Source organism: Panthera uncia, assembly GCF_023721935.1.
Source record: "Panthera uncia isolate 11264 chromosome A3 unlocalized genomic scaffold, Puncia_PCG_1.0 HiC_scaffold_11, whole genome shotgun sequence".
Classification (NCBI taxonomy): Eukaryota; Metazoa; Chordata; class Mammalia; order Carnivora; family Felidae; genus Panthera; species Panthera uncia.
Genome location: NW_026057578.1, coordinates 79,689,276 through 79,707,894, shown reverse-complemented (window position 1 = coordinate 79,707,894; position 18,619 = coordinate 79,689,276). Strand labels below are relative to the sequence as shown.

General features: G+C 36.4%; 1 protein-coding gene across 2 annotated transcripts in view; it reads left to right on the top strand.

Moving 5' to 3' along the window:
• PELI1 (pellino E3 ubiquitin protein ligase 1) overlaps nt 1–17,089 on the top strand; it is a 61,704-nt gene extending 44,615 nt beyond the window's left edge. The window contains exons 3-7 of one of the 2 annotated variants that reach the window (XM_049650307.1): nt 1,220–1,349; nt 4,382–4,483; nt 8,647–8,844; nt 8,941–9,129; nt 9,911–17,089. In XM_049650307.1, coding sequence (XP_049506264.1) covers nt 1,220–1,349; nt 4,382–4,483; nt 8,647–8,844; nt 8,941–9,129; nt 9,911–10,477 — 1,186 coding nt within the window. In that variant the 3' untranslated portion in view covers nt 10,478–17,089. The remainder of the gene's footprint in view (nt 1–1,219; nt 1,350–4,381; nt 4,484–8,646; nt 8,845–8,940; nt 9,130–9,910) is intronic. The other variant, XM_049650308.1, reaches the window with a different exon arrangement.
• Nucleotides 17,090–18,619: the final 1,530 nt, after the last annotated feature.

Sequence of the window (18,619 nt, the reverse complement as noted above, 5' to 3'; positions counted from 1 at the left end):
ACTCTGATTAGCAAGGGCTTTCTCCAATAGAAATCAGTGTGTTTAGTTTTGTATAAAGAGTTAGTATAATTTCTGTATGTGGCAGTGTAAGTTTCTTCCTCTTCCTTCTCAGCCACTAATGTAGGCCATTTTACAATTATATTCTCCTTCAACCTCAAAACTGTCCTTAGTCCCTGCCTCATTTTCCCTCAGATTGACCAACTATATATGAGAGACTAGCAAACCAAAGATTTTGTCAGAGGGCATGGGACAGTGAATGAGGAGATTATTATTAAGGCACTGTTCGTTCCATAATGAAGCAATAAAGAATGAAAAAAGCATGACAAACACCTGGATTCAAATCCTAGTTTTTCCATTATCATTTGTGTGACCTTCAGAAAATGGCTTAATTTCTCTAAGCCTCTAAGGAATCTTATTCCTCTGAGGAATAACTTAATTCCTAACCTGTAAAGGTTGAGTGATGCCAATCTCAAGAGTTTCTATGAGGATAGATGAAATGAGATGTTATGTGGTAAAGAACACAATAGTGCCTAATACATAGTAAACACCCAGTGTTTTGGTGTGAACTTCTTTCCTATTCAGTCCTCACTTACTTGCTTATTTTCAAGACATATATATGTTATCATGGAGAAATGATTACGAGATCTGAACAACAAAAGTGTATTTAATCACTACTTATCAGGCATCTCCTTTGGACAGGTTTTGCCAATGTGTATGTGAATGTGTATGTGTGCATTCAAGTCACTGAGACTTATCAAACAAATCTAAAAACTCTCAAAAGTTAAGCTATTTAAATGACAATTAAAGGAGATTCTGTTTTAGACAATTCATACTGGACTTTTTTAAAGGTTGTATTAGCACATGCAAACATTTACCTTTAAAAGACACAGAATGAGTCCTAAGGAATCAGATATGCCATTAATCAGCTCTTGATTATCTTGAATAAAAGAGGGAAGAAAAATACATATAACTTAAGACTATTTATAATCCAAAAAATACTTCTTTGTAACTTGGAATGTAAGCAAAATCTCATTTTGTTTCATACTCGTAGACAGCTGGTCTGGGGATCAGCAGTGACTAAATGGAATTTGAGATACTTACAATGTGCTAATAAATGATTAATTGGGGATTGATTCTTATTGTAAGGCAAAAGTAAAGCATTTAATTTAAAATTGTGTGGTTCTTAAAAGAGATCACCTAGACTTTTTCCCTCCACCAGGTATAATGGATCTCTCCCAAACGGCGATAGAGGAAGAAGGAAAAGTAGGTTTGCTTTGTTTAAAAGACCTAAGGCAAATGGGGTGAAGCCCAGCACTGTGCATATTGCTTGTACTCCTCAGGCTGCAAAGGTAAAAAACAAACAAACACAGATTAAAATAAATCTGTTAACTTGGAGAAATTGAAAGACATGTACATGTTGTTTATATTCTCTAGCATTCATTTCACATTCTGTACCAGAAGTTTCCTTTTGTTTGGATGGGAGAAGACTCTTTGGAGACATAATATTTGAAGGGCTGCTGTATGGAAGGGCATCAGACTTTTTTTTTTAAGTGACACACCAGGATCAGTGGGTGGAAATTAGAAGGAAACATTCCCTTTTCTTATTTAAAAAAAAAAAAAAAAAAAAAAAAGGTAGGTTTGGGCCAGGGCTTCCACTATTACCAAAGGAGGTCTTGCCTGGGCTGGACAAGGAATGTAGTATATAATAAGCATATTCAGGTTCTAGAAGCATAGTTTGGATGAGGTGATTTTTCTAAAGTAAGGGTCTTTATCAGAGATTCTGTGTATTCTCATATGTTTTGTTTGCTCATTTTATGACCCTCATAGCTTTTTTTTCCTTTTTTTTTTTTTTTCTTTTTTATTTTCAGCACTAGCAGGACAAAGGGGCAGAGGTCAGGGGCGGGAGAGAGAGAGAGAGAGAGAGAGAGAGAGAGAGAGAGAGAGAATCTTAAGCAAGCTCCATGTTCAGAGCGGAGCCTGATGCGGGGCTTGATCCCATGACCCTGGTGACCATGGTGACCATGATTTCGTGACCTATGAGGATAGATGAAATCAAGAGTCTCCTGAGACACCCAGGTGCCTCTGACCATCATAGCTTTTAATATAGTGCCTTGAACAAAGTAGACCTCAGTAATTATTAAAATGAATCAAAGCTGTAAAAGCAAATACCCAGCTGTATCTACAGTTTAACTTCTCAGTCTCCTCACATATTTAATGCTCTTAGCTCCTTTTTCTTTCCTTATCCAAATCTCCAGAACTGGGCCCTCATTTCAGAACACTTGGGCTTTTCCTGGAGTGATAGACAATTAGGGGGAATTTCAAATCTTTACATTTCTATGAATTCCTCTACTTCCAACTTTGTAACATAAACTGTATTTGATATCGTGTTGAATGAATAAAAATTACAAAGTGTCTCTGAGCTTCTGGAAATACCTGTGTTTTTAGCTAAGCAGCCCCAGGATGTGCATCAATATTATACCATCTGAGGCATATCTTTGTCAGCTAAATAAATGAGAGAGAAATTGACATGTGATGACTTGTTTTAGGTCATAACTCCAGTCCTGAAGTTAATTGGATTTGTTTGTGTCCAGTGTAGTGTCTAGAACAGTCCTCTTGCCTTGACGAGGCCTTCTCTATTACTGTTTGAGACCCAGTAAATGTAGAAAAGGGACAATTTCTTTTAAGTGTCTCTTTTTGCAGAGAAGGGATGTGCTAAGCAGGTAGTGAAAGTGAACGGCTAATTGATCCAACCTGAGGAACTTTATTCCAGAATTGCCTCTGCAGGAGTGCTATTGCATTTTGGGTATGCCATTTCTATGCAGGATTGTCCCGTATATTGCAGGACATTTAATATTCTTGTCCCAACCACTAATGCCATTTAAGCCTTCAAATCATTGTGACAGCCAAAATATGTACCTACATATTTCCAAGTGCCCCTTACACAGCTAATACTACCTGTGGTTGAGAACCACTATCATAGGGAAAATATTTCTGATCCCACTTTTAAAATACCCTATTCTGGCAGTCATCTAGGATATGATTAAACCCTGCTTTTCAGTCCAGTGAGAACTTAACTTGACATAGTTCTTATTCTTAATCTAAGAGTAGGTTTAATAGCTAAAAAAAAGCCAGGGATTACAGTCTCAATGTACATAAAACCCTGTGTTTTCAAATCTCTTTAGCCATTAAGAATTAACTTCTAAGGTTCTGGGCAGTTATTTGAAAAATCATTGGTTTGTGCTGAATTAAAGTAATTCTAGGTTTTAAAGCCTGTAAAACGATTATATAATGTTTATTTTTAAAATGTTAACAACGTGCATGGGAATGGATCTACAGTGCATTTAATGAGGTTGGATACCTCTGTGAAGAGAGGAGAGTAAGAAGAACATGTAAGCAGCATTGATATTACCTGTTGAATTTAATTTCTTTTAAGAAATCAGAAGTAAAAGTGGCATTATTATGCTTTGATAGAGCTGGGTAGTTGGTACCCAGGTGTTTTGTTTATTCTCTTTAAATATTGGAAAATTTCACAATCTTAATTAATTTTAAAGCTATTGTTTTAGGGCTTTATCTATTACAGATTACCTACAAATTGAAACCAAGTAAAGATGTATAATACCAAAGTTCTAGTTAAGAAACATTTTTAAATTTAGCTTCTTTGCTGTGTATAATCATTCTTTTCTGTTTTCCTTTTATGCAGTCTGTTTCCACTTCCTTTGTGTAGGTTTTCCCCCTTTCTGATATTATCTTCAACTCATATACATAGAAAACGCCTGAAAACAAAACCAAAAAGTTCTTTTTAGCAATGTTTTTAGTTTGGGATAAGTCAGAAATACAGTCGTAAGCATTATGTCCATTTCCTTTGGTAATGTTTAATCATTCTATGAATTTTTCCATATTTGGCCCAGCGTATGGCAAATATTTGTCATCTGTAGAGCCACAGAATGGTTAAAACCAGTTAACTCTGCTTGTGGTAACTTAATATAACTCTTTGAGTTACTTTAAAAATAATTTTCTTCATTATCTTGAAAAATACTGTATTTTCTCCTTATTAGAACAGTATTCAGTACTGTTTTCAGTTTCTACATGGGACTTGATTTTGATTATTTTATCATTTAAAATATTTGTAAGGGAGATCCATGTTTTATAGTGTTTTTATACAATGAAATTATGTTCTTACTCTATAACATCTTCAGATTATTTTTACACCCCACTCGACCCAAGAAGCTACTGTCACAGCTGAGGTTATGGAAGAGTTATTAATTTCTCCCTTAAATTTTAGGAGAAAATATGTCAAGTATGTAATACATTACTTTTCTTTTTTAAATTTGATTTGATTACCCTACCAGCTAATTTTTGCTATTAATCTTTTCTTTCTTAGGCAATAAGCAACAAGGACCAGCACAGCATATCGTATACCTTATCTCGGGCCCAGACAGTAGTGGTTGAATATACTCATGACAGCAACACTGATATGTTTCAGGTATTATGACATCTGAATTTTTTTTTTTCCTTAAAACAAAAAAGTTAAAAACCTATTGTCAGTGACTTTTCCTGTGTTCAGATTAATGATTAGTATATTTTAACCACATATTTCATTAAAATATATTTTGATTTCTAAATCTCATATATAGAAGTCAGCATAGCATGGTTAAGAAATGAGCTCTGAAGTCAGAATTCCTAGTAAACATTACTTAGCCACTCTATGCCTCAGTTTCCTACTATGAAGTGCAGATAATAGAGCTTCCCTCATAATGACATTTAGGAGGCTTAAATGTGTTAGTACATGTGAAGTGCTCAAAGCTCTGCCAGGTGGCTGGTAAACACTTAGCTATTAATAATAGTAGTTATAATAATAGTTCAGTTAGCTATTATCCCAAAAAAGGAACCAAGAAATATTCTGCACATATTTATGACCTTTTTTGCCACTATTTCCCACCTTCCTCTCGAGGCAACAAAATGTATGGGCAGTCTGTAAACTGTCCATATCATGTATGTGTCAGGCTTGTTTTCCAGCACATATTTGCTCCAAGCTACTACTGATGCAGTAAAAGGTTTTTTTCTCTCATTTTTGTACCAATCCAGTGCTGATTGGTACATTGGTAAACTTGATATATGATAGAACGGTCAAACCGAAAGATGAAAACTAAAATCATGGTCTTCTCCTTTATTTGGTTTTGTAAAGCCCTGGGTTTTTTGGAAACAAATAGGACATTACTAGTACCTGATAATGTTGCTCTTATAATTACTGTCCCAGTGACTTTGCAGTTTTTCTTTATTTACAAGATTGAATGTGGAAAGGCCTGGGATGTCTTTAATTATAACCAGTAACAAAATATTTCTCTGAAGTCACTCACTGCCCTTCTAATAGAATACTGAATTTTCTAGAATAGTGTCTCTGTAGTTAATATTAGAATATGGTTGTATGTTTATGTCTTTCTTGCTTTTCCCAAAAAAATTTAAAATAAATAACACCCTTAATGAAGATGAAGGTTGGGATCTTAATGAGAACCTAACACAAGCTTTAGGATGATTTCCACATTTTTTTTCACTGATAGCCAGTTAAAATGAATGTGCCTAATTAACTTTTTTAAGAATCAAGATGCTATCTAGATGTTTGACCCCAGAATTTTAGTTTTAGATAATACCTTAAATTTATTTGTTTATCCCTTATTTTTTGTCAATAAAGTTACTGAAATCTTGTGAATTCAATGTTACAAAGTTAGGTGGGGGCAAAATTGGGATTAAACCGGGCATTCTGAATTATGGAACAGTGTCTTTACCATCTTATGAAGGTCCTTAAATAAGTTGTGCCATTTTTGGTTTTCTCCTTTTCAAAAAGGAATGGAGAGTTTTTCCCAATATAATAGACATGATGCTCCTTCTACAAGCATTATGTGTATGGAAAATCCAAACATTTCTATATCAAAAAAATGGAGATACATCAGAAACCACGCTGATAAATTAGCCAGTCTTTGAGAAACTGGTTGTATACACATTCTAGGATTGCTTCCAAACTGAACAAGATAATTTATTGTTCAATTCATTAGCTATACAAACTCCAACTCTGCATTGGTGGACACTGTGAAGTTAAATAAAGGAGACATTACAAGTTGATTGTATTCATAGCCTACACTGGTAGTCTAAATGTGAAGCTTCTGATTGGATTGAAGAAGGGTGAGGGAAAGACTTCAATAGTAGTGCCTTTTTATCCGGGCCTTTTTTTTTTTTTCATTGTTTATTTTCAAGAGAGAGACAGAGAGACAGCAAGAGCAAGGGAGGGGCAGAGGGAGAGAGGGAGACACAGAATCCGAAGCAGGCTTCAGGCTCTGAACTGTCAGCACAGAGCTCGATGTGGGGCTTGAACCCACAAACCGTGAGATCATGACCTAGGCTGAAATTGGACACTTAACCAACTGAGCCACCCAGGTGCCCCTCTCCTTTTTTTTTTTAGTCAAGTTGAGCAGGATTTTGCCAGTCCAGCCAGTAGAAAGGCATTCTGACAAAAGAGATGGCAAAGTACACAGTGTGGTAGATTGACAAGTAAGCTGCTTGTAGCTAGAATATACTTTTCGTGTGAATAGCAATGATAAATTAAACTGGATTGGTGGGAAGCAAATTGTGAGGTCAGTTTCTAATTATTATAGAAATAAGAAACTAAGAAGTTTGGATAGCCTGTAAGAGACCATTGGGGTTTTTAATGAGAGTGGGAGATAACATGATAGGGATATATGTTTTTAAAGCTCATAGTAGCAGTTCAAAAGAGAAAGAATTACAAAATTTATCTTAACACACAAAAATTATATTTTGGAATCTGATCATGATCACAGAGGTTTCTTCTCTTTATAAATTCATGAGATTTCTTCCTTCTTACCTGTCTTTACCAATATTGCTTTGTTGTCTTAAATATCCTCCAAGTCCCAGATCAAATATCAACTCTTCTGGAATAATCTCTCCTCCCAAATAAGTGCCATTTCTGAATTTCTTGATTCTAAATATCAATCCTCAATCTATTTCCTGGCCTACATCTTTTGGATCTAAAAGAGCCTTGGGGCGCCTGGGTGGCTCAGTTGGTTGAGCATCCGACTTTGGCTCAGGTCATGATCTTGTGGTTCGTGAGTTCGAGCCCTGCGTAGGGCTGTGTGCTGACAGCTCAGAGCCTGGAGCCTACTCTGCATTCTGTGTCTCCCTCTCTCTCTGCCCCTCCCCCATTCATGCTCTATCTCTCTCTGTCTCAAAAATAAATAAAACATTAAAAAAAATTTTTTTTTAATAAAAAAAATAAAAGAGCTTTTATTTTTGGAAATATTTTTAGTTTCAAAAGTCAGAGACCATTTTCTTTGGCTATTATTATCTTAAAAAGCAGGAAAAGAGACATCCAGTCTTACATTTGTTAACCAACCAATTTCTTTCAAAAACTATCCAAACTAATGACTTACAATTGATGATAGGACAAAAACACTAAAAGTATTTTATCCAAAGGTGTGTAGGTATGAGGAATTCTTGAGGCTCAACTATGCAAAGAATGACTGAAGTGTCATCTTTGTGGAGGGTCAGTGTTTTTTCTCAGTATCCAGTTTCCTCAATTTTAGATACTACTTTGTAACAAACCCGTGAATGAACTGATCATTTTTAAATGTTTACTTTAAAGCCCTGTGACACTTGTCAGTTCTGTCATCTGTTCCACTGATTTCCTTTTCAACTTTCATCTTTCAAAATGAAAATTAATTTCTTTACTAGCTGGTACTTCTGAAGATGTTTTAATTTGCTGACCCACCCACCAGAACTCTCCTTAGCTGGAAACCTTATCTTTCAGAAATACGGCCAAGAACCAGGAAGAAAATAAAAAAGGACATCTGGCATATAAAATAAAGGCCACACAGGCCATGGGCTGAAATTCCTTTTCTTTGCTCTGTGGAGACTCTTTTAAGATCTCACCAAGAACCTTTTGAAATACTGTTCTTTGAGGTTTAGTTTTTTTGATTTCTCAACCAATATCAGAATAATAGTTAACTGGTTAGAGGCGAGCATGCTGCTAAAGATGAGCATGCCCAACAGTAAGAAATGATAGCTGACAAGCTGACAGAAAACACACAAGAATATCTGTAAAGTATACGTAAGACCTCAAAGCAAACCTGTGTAAGCTCTTAACATTAACATAAGGATCAGCATTCTTGTACACCTTTATAGTACCTGAAGACATCACTGCATTTCAGTTTAATTTAAATGGTATTTATAGTTTAATGTCCTTGAGTCATCATAAAAGATTTACTTGTATGTTCACTACATTCTGGTAAAGAAGGTAGAGTAATACATGGTAGGCATATTTCCATCCAAAGGGGTTAAAATTAAAATTTGCAGCCATCGAAAATCTCAGCCATCCTAAGCTCTGCATTCCCTGAGGGTTTCATATATTCTGGGTGGTAAGTTCCCACTTAATTCTTTCTGTGCTCTAAATGATTATTACATCAGAACAAGTTTGACAGATTAGTTTTTTACGGTGTAGATGCTCTCAGAGTTCAGTATAAGTTTATTAAGCTTTAGAAATTCTAGAAGTTTAATGATTTCATCTTATTATACCTTTCTTGAATGGATTTTCCACTGTATTCCTTTCAATAGGTTTATAGATATTTCTTTTTCCCTTAGATTGGTCGGTCAACTGAAAGTCCAATTGATTTTGTAGTAACTGACACAGTTCCCGGAAGCCAAAGTAATTCTGATACCCAGTCCGTGCAAAGCACTATATCAAGGTTTGCCTGTAGAATCATATGTGAACGGAATCCCCCCTTTACAGCACGGATTTATGCTGCAGGATTTGACTCATCAAAAAACATCTTCCTTGGGGTAAAAAGCTGTTTTCCTAAATGATGTGTTATTTTATAACCACTTCTGTTTCCAATTTACAAATAAATGGAAGTTCACTATTCTTATTGCTACTAGGAGAAGGCTGCCAAATGGAAGACATCAGATGGGCAGATGGATGGTTTGACCACTAATGGCGTTCTTGTTATGCATCCACGCAATGGGTTCACAGAAGACTCCAAGCCTGGAATATGGAGAGAAATATCAGTGTGTGGAAATGTGTTCAGCCTGCGGGAAACCAGATCAGCTCAGCAGAGAGGAAAAATGGTAAGTATTGAGATGTAGTTTCTTACCTAGGTACAGTAAGCTGTACCTAAGGTGAGTTAGACTGAATGTATTACGTATTTACAAAAACTCTTTTTTCTTTTTTTAAGTTTATTTATTTTGAGAGAGAGAAAGCATGAGCAGGGGAGGGGCAGAGAGAAGGAGAGAGAGAATCCTAAGCAGGCTCCATGTTGTCAGTGCAGAGCCCAACACAGGCCTTGACTCTGCAAATTTTGAGATCATGACCTAAGCCGAAATCAAGAGTCAGATGCTTAACCAACTAAGCCACCCAAGGGCCCCTCCAAAAACTCTTAAATCTCTTGCTGACACAAGTCTGACTATAAAACAAGGACTACTAAATATTATACTAGAGGATAATATCTGAATGTTTTAATCAAGACACTTGAAAAATTTATTCTCTCATATCATGTTAATATGTTTTAAAACCTAAGCTTTTCTAAGTTAAATAGCACTGTGATTTTCTACTTGTATCTATATCTCTTCGATCATGACATATATTGGAAATATTAGACTTACTGATGAGCTACATGTTTTAATCATCTGTCGTCTTTACCATAAGGCTGAAAAGAAATCTGTTCCTGCTCAATATTTTACCTTTGGTTTTCAAGCTTACATTTTTCATGACTACCATTAGAGTTTCTTCTATTTAGTAACAGTCATAGGAAATCTCAATTCTTGAGTAAGGAGCATGTAAGACCAAAACTCTCACATGAGAATTGAAAACACAGTGGTGAATGTGTTTTTTGATTCTTGTTTCCTCTAGGTGGAAATTGAAACCAATCAATTACAAGATGGCTCATTAATTGACCTCTGCGGTGCAACATTGCTGTGGCGTACTGCAGAAGGCCTTTCCCACACTCCTACAGTGAAGCATTTAGAAGCTTTAAGACAGGAAATCAATGCAGCACGACCTCAGTGCCCTGTCGGGTTCAACACACTAGCGTTTCCTAGTATGAAGAGGAAAGATGTTGTTGATGAAAAACAACCATGGGTATATCTAAACTGCGGCCATGTGCATGGCTATCATAACTGGGGAAACAAAGAAGAACGTGATGGAAAAGATCGTGAATGTCCCATGTGTAGGTCTGTTGGTCCCTATGTCCCTCTGTGGCTTGGATGTGAAGCTGGATTTTATGTGGACGCCGGCCCTCCAACCCATGCGTTCAGCCCATGCGGGCATGTGTGTTCAGAAAAGACAACTGCCTATTGGTCCCAGATCCCACTTCCTCATGGTACTCATACTTTTCACGCAGCCTGCCCCTTTTGTGCACATCAGTTGGCTGGTGAACAAGGCTACATCAGACTTATTTTCCAAGGACCTCTAGACTAACAGACAGTTGTCCTCCAGGACTACATTATAAATTTATAAGCTAAGTGAGTTGGGTTTTCCAACCTGTTGTCCATGTCACAGTTTCTCTGCTCTGGTCATTTGCATTAAGATGAAGAATTTTTTTAAACATTTATAATAAATAGCAACAATTTCTGATCAAAAAATCTGGGAAACTCAAGAAAAGAATTTCTGAAAGTACCAGACTTCTGAATTCTGAGTTTTGAAAATCTATTTTGAGGATAAAAAGACATAGTCTAATTTGTTGCCTTCCTTTTAGTGTTTTTGAATCACCCATCCTCAGTGTTGAAAAATTGTTTTATATAACTGAGGGTACTGTTGGTTCAAACTATGTTAGTTTACAGTTTGTTGCAAACATTGTAAAATACAGCAACGTGTATATTAACTTTTTTCTATTTATCTTTATTATAGAAAATATCTTCGAATGTTCTTGATAGAGTAGCATGGTAACGATGGTGTCACACTCTTGGTGTGAATGGTAGTTTAGCGAGTATAGCTCAAGGATTTGCAAGCTTAGAAAGAAGGACAAGAGAGCCTCTCCCCACTCCCCTTCTAAATATGGAGTTTGGTAAATTAGAATACTTTGTAAAACCAAATTCATATTAATTACTATTGTGTAAGAGCTGTTTGTTTTTAACCACGTTGAATATAATCAGGAAAGTTCTTTTTCTTAATGTTTCTCTCAAGTGTAGTATATAACGAAAACTTAATGCTAAGAAACATTTTATATGCTCCGTTGAATATGCAATTTAATCTAGATTATCTATTTTTCTCCCATGATAACTAATCTGTTTTTAGTACCAGCAACATTTGGCAAGTTTATTTTTTAGATATAAACTGTGGTTCATCTGTTCACTGTTTCTAGAAAAAAATCATTCTCATGAGAAAAAAGCATAAATTAACAAGGAAGAGAGTGACTTGATTTGCTTTTAGAAAAAGAAATGCTTAACTAATTGATTATTCTGTATGTGGTCTTCCCAGGCATTAAGAAATCTAGAAAGAGATAAAGGGTTGAATGACAACAGTGCCCCCTTTTTTTTAACCTAGCAGACCAGCCTTAACTGTGTGGGCTTTGAATTCTAAGGAGAGTTGCCACCGTGTGACTCGAGGAAATGTTTGGTTGGCAGATGAGCACCAGTGACAGCCGAGTAGAGGAACATACTTGCACGGTATGTTTATTCTCTAATTCCAATGAGTTCTTTGCTTCAAGAAGCAAGAAAATGTTTCTTCACTCCCTCCCCTCCCCTTTTCATAATGTACCACAAGGGACGCATAGACAGTTGCACTACATCAAACCCTTTGTGACCTTGTAGAAATCAGTACACTTTTAGATTAGACAGGATCTTTTTTTTTTTTTTAATCTTCTGATTTGTGTTCCTTTAGTTTGAAAGTTGTGTAATACTTAATTGACTCTAGCAAATTTTTGTATGTGGTAGTATAGCTTTAATTTATCATAACTATTACTATGCTGTTCTGAATTTTCTTTTAGTTTAAAAAAAAAAAAACCTGTTGCTTAGAAGCCATGAACTATTTTTACTTTAATTGAACTTGTCAGAATTTCCTTGTTTTTAAAAATGATCATTTGGGTTCACTCAGGAAATGCATGTCAGGAAACTTGTATTATAAGTTTACTAGTTGTGATGTATCAGTAACTGCTGTTATCCCCTTTTCAAAGAAGTATAATTGATTTTGAAGTTTTCCACATAGTCACATGCTTTGTGACTAATGCAAGGAAATCAAGTCCTGTGTTGTATTTGTTCTAGTCATTTCTATTCAGGCTATATATTGTAGCTAATTTTTATTTGCAATTAATTTATTCAAACTAAGTAAATACTTTTCAAAATAGATACTTGAATTTGTCTCTGTGAGTTCATTATTGCATAACTGAGAATGGGAAACCAGACACAAAAACTTGTGGACAAATCTACCTCTCCCCCACTTCAAAAATACTCACTTTAAATAGGTGAAGAATTTGCATTTAATGTAACACTTTAAATCGCTGGTCCTCTTGGGAAAGCATCTCTTACTTATTAATAAAGGAACTTTGTGTAGTGGTTGAATAATTGAGGCTTTAGTTAAGTCCTGCTAGAGAGTTGGCTCTTTGCAAGTTGAATACTAGACTGTTTACACAGTGCCTCGATGTCCATGAAAGGTCCACGTTCTTCTCAAAGTGCCTGAATTTTCTCCTCCCAGCTATGAAAAGTCTGATTCATTTTCTATCAAATTCAAGTTTTGAAAACTCAGGCTATTTAAATCATTAGGTGTTTTTCTGTTCAAGCATTTTGAATATTGGTTCCGTCATTCTGCCTATATCTAATGAAACACTTTTACTTACTCAGTTGTATTAAGGGAATGTCAGTATTCTGGCCAAGGAGAAAAAGTTGCATTTAGGTCTCCCAAAGGTAATCTTTATGGCTTAACTCTTTTATGAAAGTGATCTAATTATCTAAATACTTCCTTAATTTGTGTAGGGAATTTCCTTCATCTAACATGTTAGGGTCATGAAGCAAGAAAGAGTAAATATCCAGAAGGAGGAGTCTTTTACCAGGCTATCTTCCTGAAGCTGTAATTGCTTACTTCCATCATTTAAAAAACATTCTGACACATGCAAAATAGTATAGGGGTAAATAATCATGTAAATAAATATATAATTACATCTAACATGAATACTGCTACTCTACTCCTCCCTCAGGATACCTCAAGAACCATGTGTGATGCATGACCTTCTGACATATAGACTGAGCAAGTGAGTGAGGGCACCAATGAAAATCCATCCATTATTTCTTTAAATTTATAAGATAAATATAATTTTAACACTTTGGCCCCTCATTGTGATGGATCATTTTGTGGTATCCCACCTTAGAGACCACTGGCCAAAAGATGGGTGATCCATTCTTTTGTGTTTATGTTCTAAGCATTAACCCTGTAGCAAATGAGATTATCAAAATGCTGCTTACTGAACTGCATTATTCTTTCTGTCTCCTACTCCCACTTTCAGAAGTAAGTATGCTTTTAGTCCATGCCCTCAAGTTTTATCCACGAATTCTTGCAACAGATATCTGAATATCTACTATGCACCAAGCCTTGTTCTAAACTTTGGGTGATTTAACAAGAAAAAAATCCCTGCCTTCACGGAGCTCATATTTTAGTGGGGAAGATAGAAATGAGTAAGAAAAATAGAAGATACAGCATGATAGTGAAGAGTGTTGAAGGGACAAATAAAGCAGGGAAGGGAGATACAAAATGTTTTATGTGATGTGTGTGGAATGTTTGCAGTATTAAGTAGGAAGGCAAGGGAAAGCCACATCTAGGAGATTATTTGGGCAGAAGAAGTAGCAATTGCAAAAATCTTGAAGTAAAAGTGTGCTTGGAATATTTCTGTAATAGCAAAACACCAGTGTAGCCATATAGGGTGAAAGGCCAAAAAGGAAAAGTGATAGAGATAAGTGGGGTGTGGGGATGAAACTAGATCATGAAGGGCCTCCTGAGGCTTGGCTTTTATTCTCAGTGAGACGGGGGCAACAGGAGGATTTTGAGCAAGGAAGTGACATGATCTGACTTCTATTTTAATAGATGCAAATAGACCAAAGTGATAGTGGGGAGACCAGTTAGACCATCACAGTAACCCTGGAAAGAAATGATGGTGGCATGGATCAAAGTGGTGGCAATGGGGCTGGTCTGAAAAGTGGACAGAATCGATATATTTTGAAGGCAGAGCTGACAATATTTGCTGGCAGATCAAATATGGGTTGTAAAAGAAGAGGAGTCAATGACTCGGCTCATCTAGCCTGAGCAACTAGAAGAATAGAATTACTGTTTGAAGTGGAGATTATGAAAATAAAAGTTTGGGGGGAGGGTGCATTGCTTGTGGAATCAGGAACTTAGCCTTGGACGGACATTAGATGGAGACTCCCTGTTAGACAAGTTATTTGCCAAAGGTAAACTGTCTCTGCTTTTTTAAGGTGCTGTCAAAGTTCTTAAACCATCATGATCAATGTTCTCCATATACACTGTGCTGCCTTAGAAACAAAAAAGTATTTCTCCTGATTAATGGCAAACTTCCTTTCACTGAAATAGAGAGTTGGGACACCTCTCATGTTTCTCTTTGTTTCAGCTGCCTTCTGAGGAAATGAAGTTCTGTTTTCAACTACAGTAACTTCCTTTAGCCAATGTATCCTAATACAGTTTTTCTCCCTTCTCATTCATGTACATCTTTTTCCTTAGGTCTTGCCTTAAAAAAAAAAAAAAGTCCTATTTTATTGAATCTTAATATGTTGCTGTTTCAAATTCTTTCTGACCGTGGCAAAGCACAAGTTGTGTTTGGTTTTTTAAAATCTTTTTAATATGCAGGTGTTGATGGAAAACAAAGAATTCTTGAACCTCTCTCTAAGTCCAGCTTCCCTTAAAGAAATATGCCTGTACTGGATAATACTGTCAGCAGAAAATGGAGTAAATAAGATAAGAGTTTTCCTAGTAAGTGTTGTAAAGCATCACATCCAAATCCAAACATTCTCTTAAATGATATGATGCGAATGCTGGTGTCTTCAGGCTGACATTAGATTGTAAATTCAGCTATGTATGTTAAACCACAGCGTAAAATAAATTCCTCACAGCTAACATTTGAGTATTTGTTATGTGTCAAGCTCTGTTCTAAATACACAATTTTAAGTATATTAATTAAAGCTCAAAACAGCCCTGTGAGGTAGGAACTCTTGTCTCCTTTTCACAACAAAAACCAGGCACAGCATTATCTAGGAACTTGCCCGAGGTTCATATGGCTCATGAGTGCAAGAGTTGGAATTTGAACCTTGGAAGTCTTGCTCCATACCTGTGTATGCAACTACCATATTTGCTCCTTCCCCCTTTTTCACTGAGTGGGATCTGAAGTCTATGTCTTGCACAGTTTTTAAAAAATGATTTAAGGTAGCAAACCAAAATTGTAAGTAACTAAGAAGATTAAACATCAAAATTTTTTAAAAGAATAACAACAAAAAAGGTTTGGTATTATAACAAAAGAAGATAGAACCAGAAGTGGCATGAATAGATTTAATGAAGACCTATAAACTTGCTAAATGTGAGCCACAAATCAATTTAGCACAAAGGTGTTCGCAGGTTAAACATGATTAGTTATAAGATCCATGCAGCTGCCTGGAAGGTAGCAACAAATTCACTGATGCAGAAACTCATGATCATTTCTAGTCCTGCAACCAGAAAAATTCACATCCAGGATGTAGTAGCATTACTTCATATAGGTGGATTCATGAAGTATTTGTCTTTTTGTGACTGGCTTGTTCCACTTAACATAATGTCCTCGAGGTTCATCCATATTAATGCCTATTGCAAAATTTCCTTTTTTAAGGCTGAATTGTATTCCAGAGTATGTATATACTATTTTTTCTTTATTAATTCACCTGTTGGGCATTTGGATTGTTTCCATGCCTTGGCTCCGAGGGGATAGTGCCACAGTGGACACGAGAGTGCTAATTATTTGTTCAAGACCCTCATTTCAATTCTCTTGGGTAACTACCCAGAAATGAATGGGATGGCTGGATAATATGGTAGTTATATTTTTAATTTCTTGAGGAATTAAAAAAAAATTTTTTTTTTTGTTTTCCTAGGGGCTGCACCATTTTGCATTCCCACCAGTACTGTGCAAGGGTTCCAATTGCTCTACATCCTTGCCAACACTTTGTTGTCTTTTGTATTTTGAAAATAGTCAACCTGACATGTGAAATGACATCTCATTGTGGCTTTGATTTGCATTCCCTGATGATTAGTGACATTGAACATTTTTCATATACTTGTTGGCCATTTGTATATCTTCAAAGAACTAGATATTCGAGTCCTTAGCCCATTTTTTAATTGAGTTACTAGGGTGTTTTACTATTGAGTTCTAAGAGTTTCTTATATATTTTGGAGATTAAGTCCTTATCGGATATGGTTTGCAAATAAACTCTCTTATTCCACAGGTTGTCTTTTCGTTTTGTTGTTTACTTTGCTGTGCAAAGCTTTTGAGTCCCACTTGTTGATTTTTGCTTTTGTTGCCTGTGCTTTTGGTGTCCTGTCTGCTGCTTCCCCACGTTAACACACTGAAGGAATTCTTTCCCGAGCGGATGAGCTATCATGGCCTGTCAGAAACTATTTCTTAGGTAATTGTAGGAAACTGTTAGAACTCTGAACCATTAAGCTACCAAAACACTCTGTAAGTAGGAGCATTAACAAAAGCAGTCAAAAGAATGAAGTTTGCGAAGCTATTTGATCAGAAAATGTGTCGTTATTGGCTGAAAAGATAAAAATGGAAGACATGGAGACATTGCCAAAAGTGACAATAAGTAGGTGACTTGGCAACAAGAAGAAGCCCATAGATGATGCCAGAAGAGAACAAAAAAAGATTCTCCTGGAGAAAAGAGAAGGAATATCGACCATAGCCTCAAAGCATGTCATCCAGACTTGAAAGCCTATCATCGGTCCAAAAGGCACAAAAAGCAATCCAAGATTGAAAGGGAAAACTAAAGTCTGTCTGCCTTGGAATTTCCTGAAGTTCTACTGTATCTTATTACTGTGTAGCTGTTAATAAAAATATAGAATATGAAACTAGAAGAGATCTTGGCAATCAAGTTACAGTTGAGAAACCAAAGCCTAATCAGACAAAGTGGCTACCGACTGATAAATCTGGTACTAGAACTTCTGTTTCCTATGTCCATCCTAACACAGGAACTTGAGTCACCAGGATTTGGTTAAATTCCCGAGTTTTGTTTGTTGAAGCAGAGACAACTATGTTGCACTTTGTTTTTATTTTTAAATTAAAGGTGCCAATAGAGTCAAAAACATCAACTCGTTGTGATATAAACAGTGATTCCCAATTTTAGAGGATAGTCTGTTTCAGAAATCTTTCAACTAAAAGGCTGCCTGCTTTGTAAATGAAACACAAGAATAGGAAGTGAAAACCAAAGCCTTGTGCAGTACTTTCACTAATAGCCCCTTAGTACTCTACTTGAATCATTCAGCCAACATGAGTGTTCACTCAAATGACAAGGCTCTTATTTTACCTTTTCTGTGTATTGTGAAGTAAGCACAATTGTTTTGCATACCACACCTCTGCAAGAATGCAACACATTCAGATACTCCTCGCTTTCAATTGGCTTGTCACATGACCTTTGGAAAAGGAGTTATTTGAAATGGTGATTGTAATGTTTCATTAAAATGTTAAAATTACTATATTGCCAGGCAACTCAAGATCTTTTTTTTATCCATGATATAATCGAATAATAATAGCAACCCAAACCCTAAGTGTCCATAAAGTTGTCCAAAGCCTGACTCAGGAGGGACAGATCCCTACGTGGAGAGACAGTAGTTGAATTGGGCTAGCTGTACAAGGAATAAAGAAGGAATTTCCCACAAAATGACTATCTAAGGTCTACAGTAGGTAAGAGCTCCCAAAGCTGGGCTGGGCTGGGCTGGGCTGGGCTCAGGTGCACGTGCAGAGGTATAGCGGGAGGAATTTCCCACTGTGGGTCTTGGTAACATGTTAGGATCCCTAAAGTAATTACTTCCAAAGTTGAGTGTAAACAGGGATTGGGGATAGGTAGGGAATGACAGGAGTGCCTGGGTGCCCAGTCGGTTAAGCATCTGGCTCTTGGTCTCAGCTCAGCTCATGATTTTACAGTTTGTGGGATCAAGCCCCACATAGGGGTCTGTGCTGTCAGCGCAGAGCCCACTTGGGATTCTCTCTCTCTGCCCCTCCCCTACTCACCATCTCTTTAAAAGAATTTTTAAGAAAAGGATAGGGGATGACAGAATTTGTTGTGCCCCCCCCCAAAACCATAATTATCCATACATCCAGGTGTGGAAATTATAGGAAGGAATCATAACATCAAAAGATTGGCAGTTTCTTAGAGCTCTCTGTCTCTCTCTCTGTCTCTCTGTCTCTCTCTCTCTCTCTCTCTCTCACACACACACACACCCCAAACAGCCGCTTCCAATTTTAGAATATAGCTTCTCAAGGTGACTTTTTCAAAGAACCAGTGTTCACCTGAGTGTGTAAATTCTAACACATTCGTTAGTGTAATTTCTATATTAGCCACACTGCATGAAGGCAAATGTTGATTTTACTCAGAACTCAGC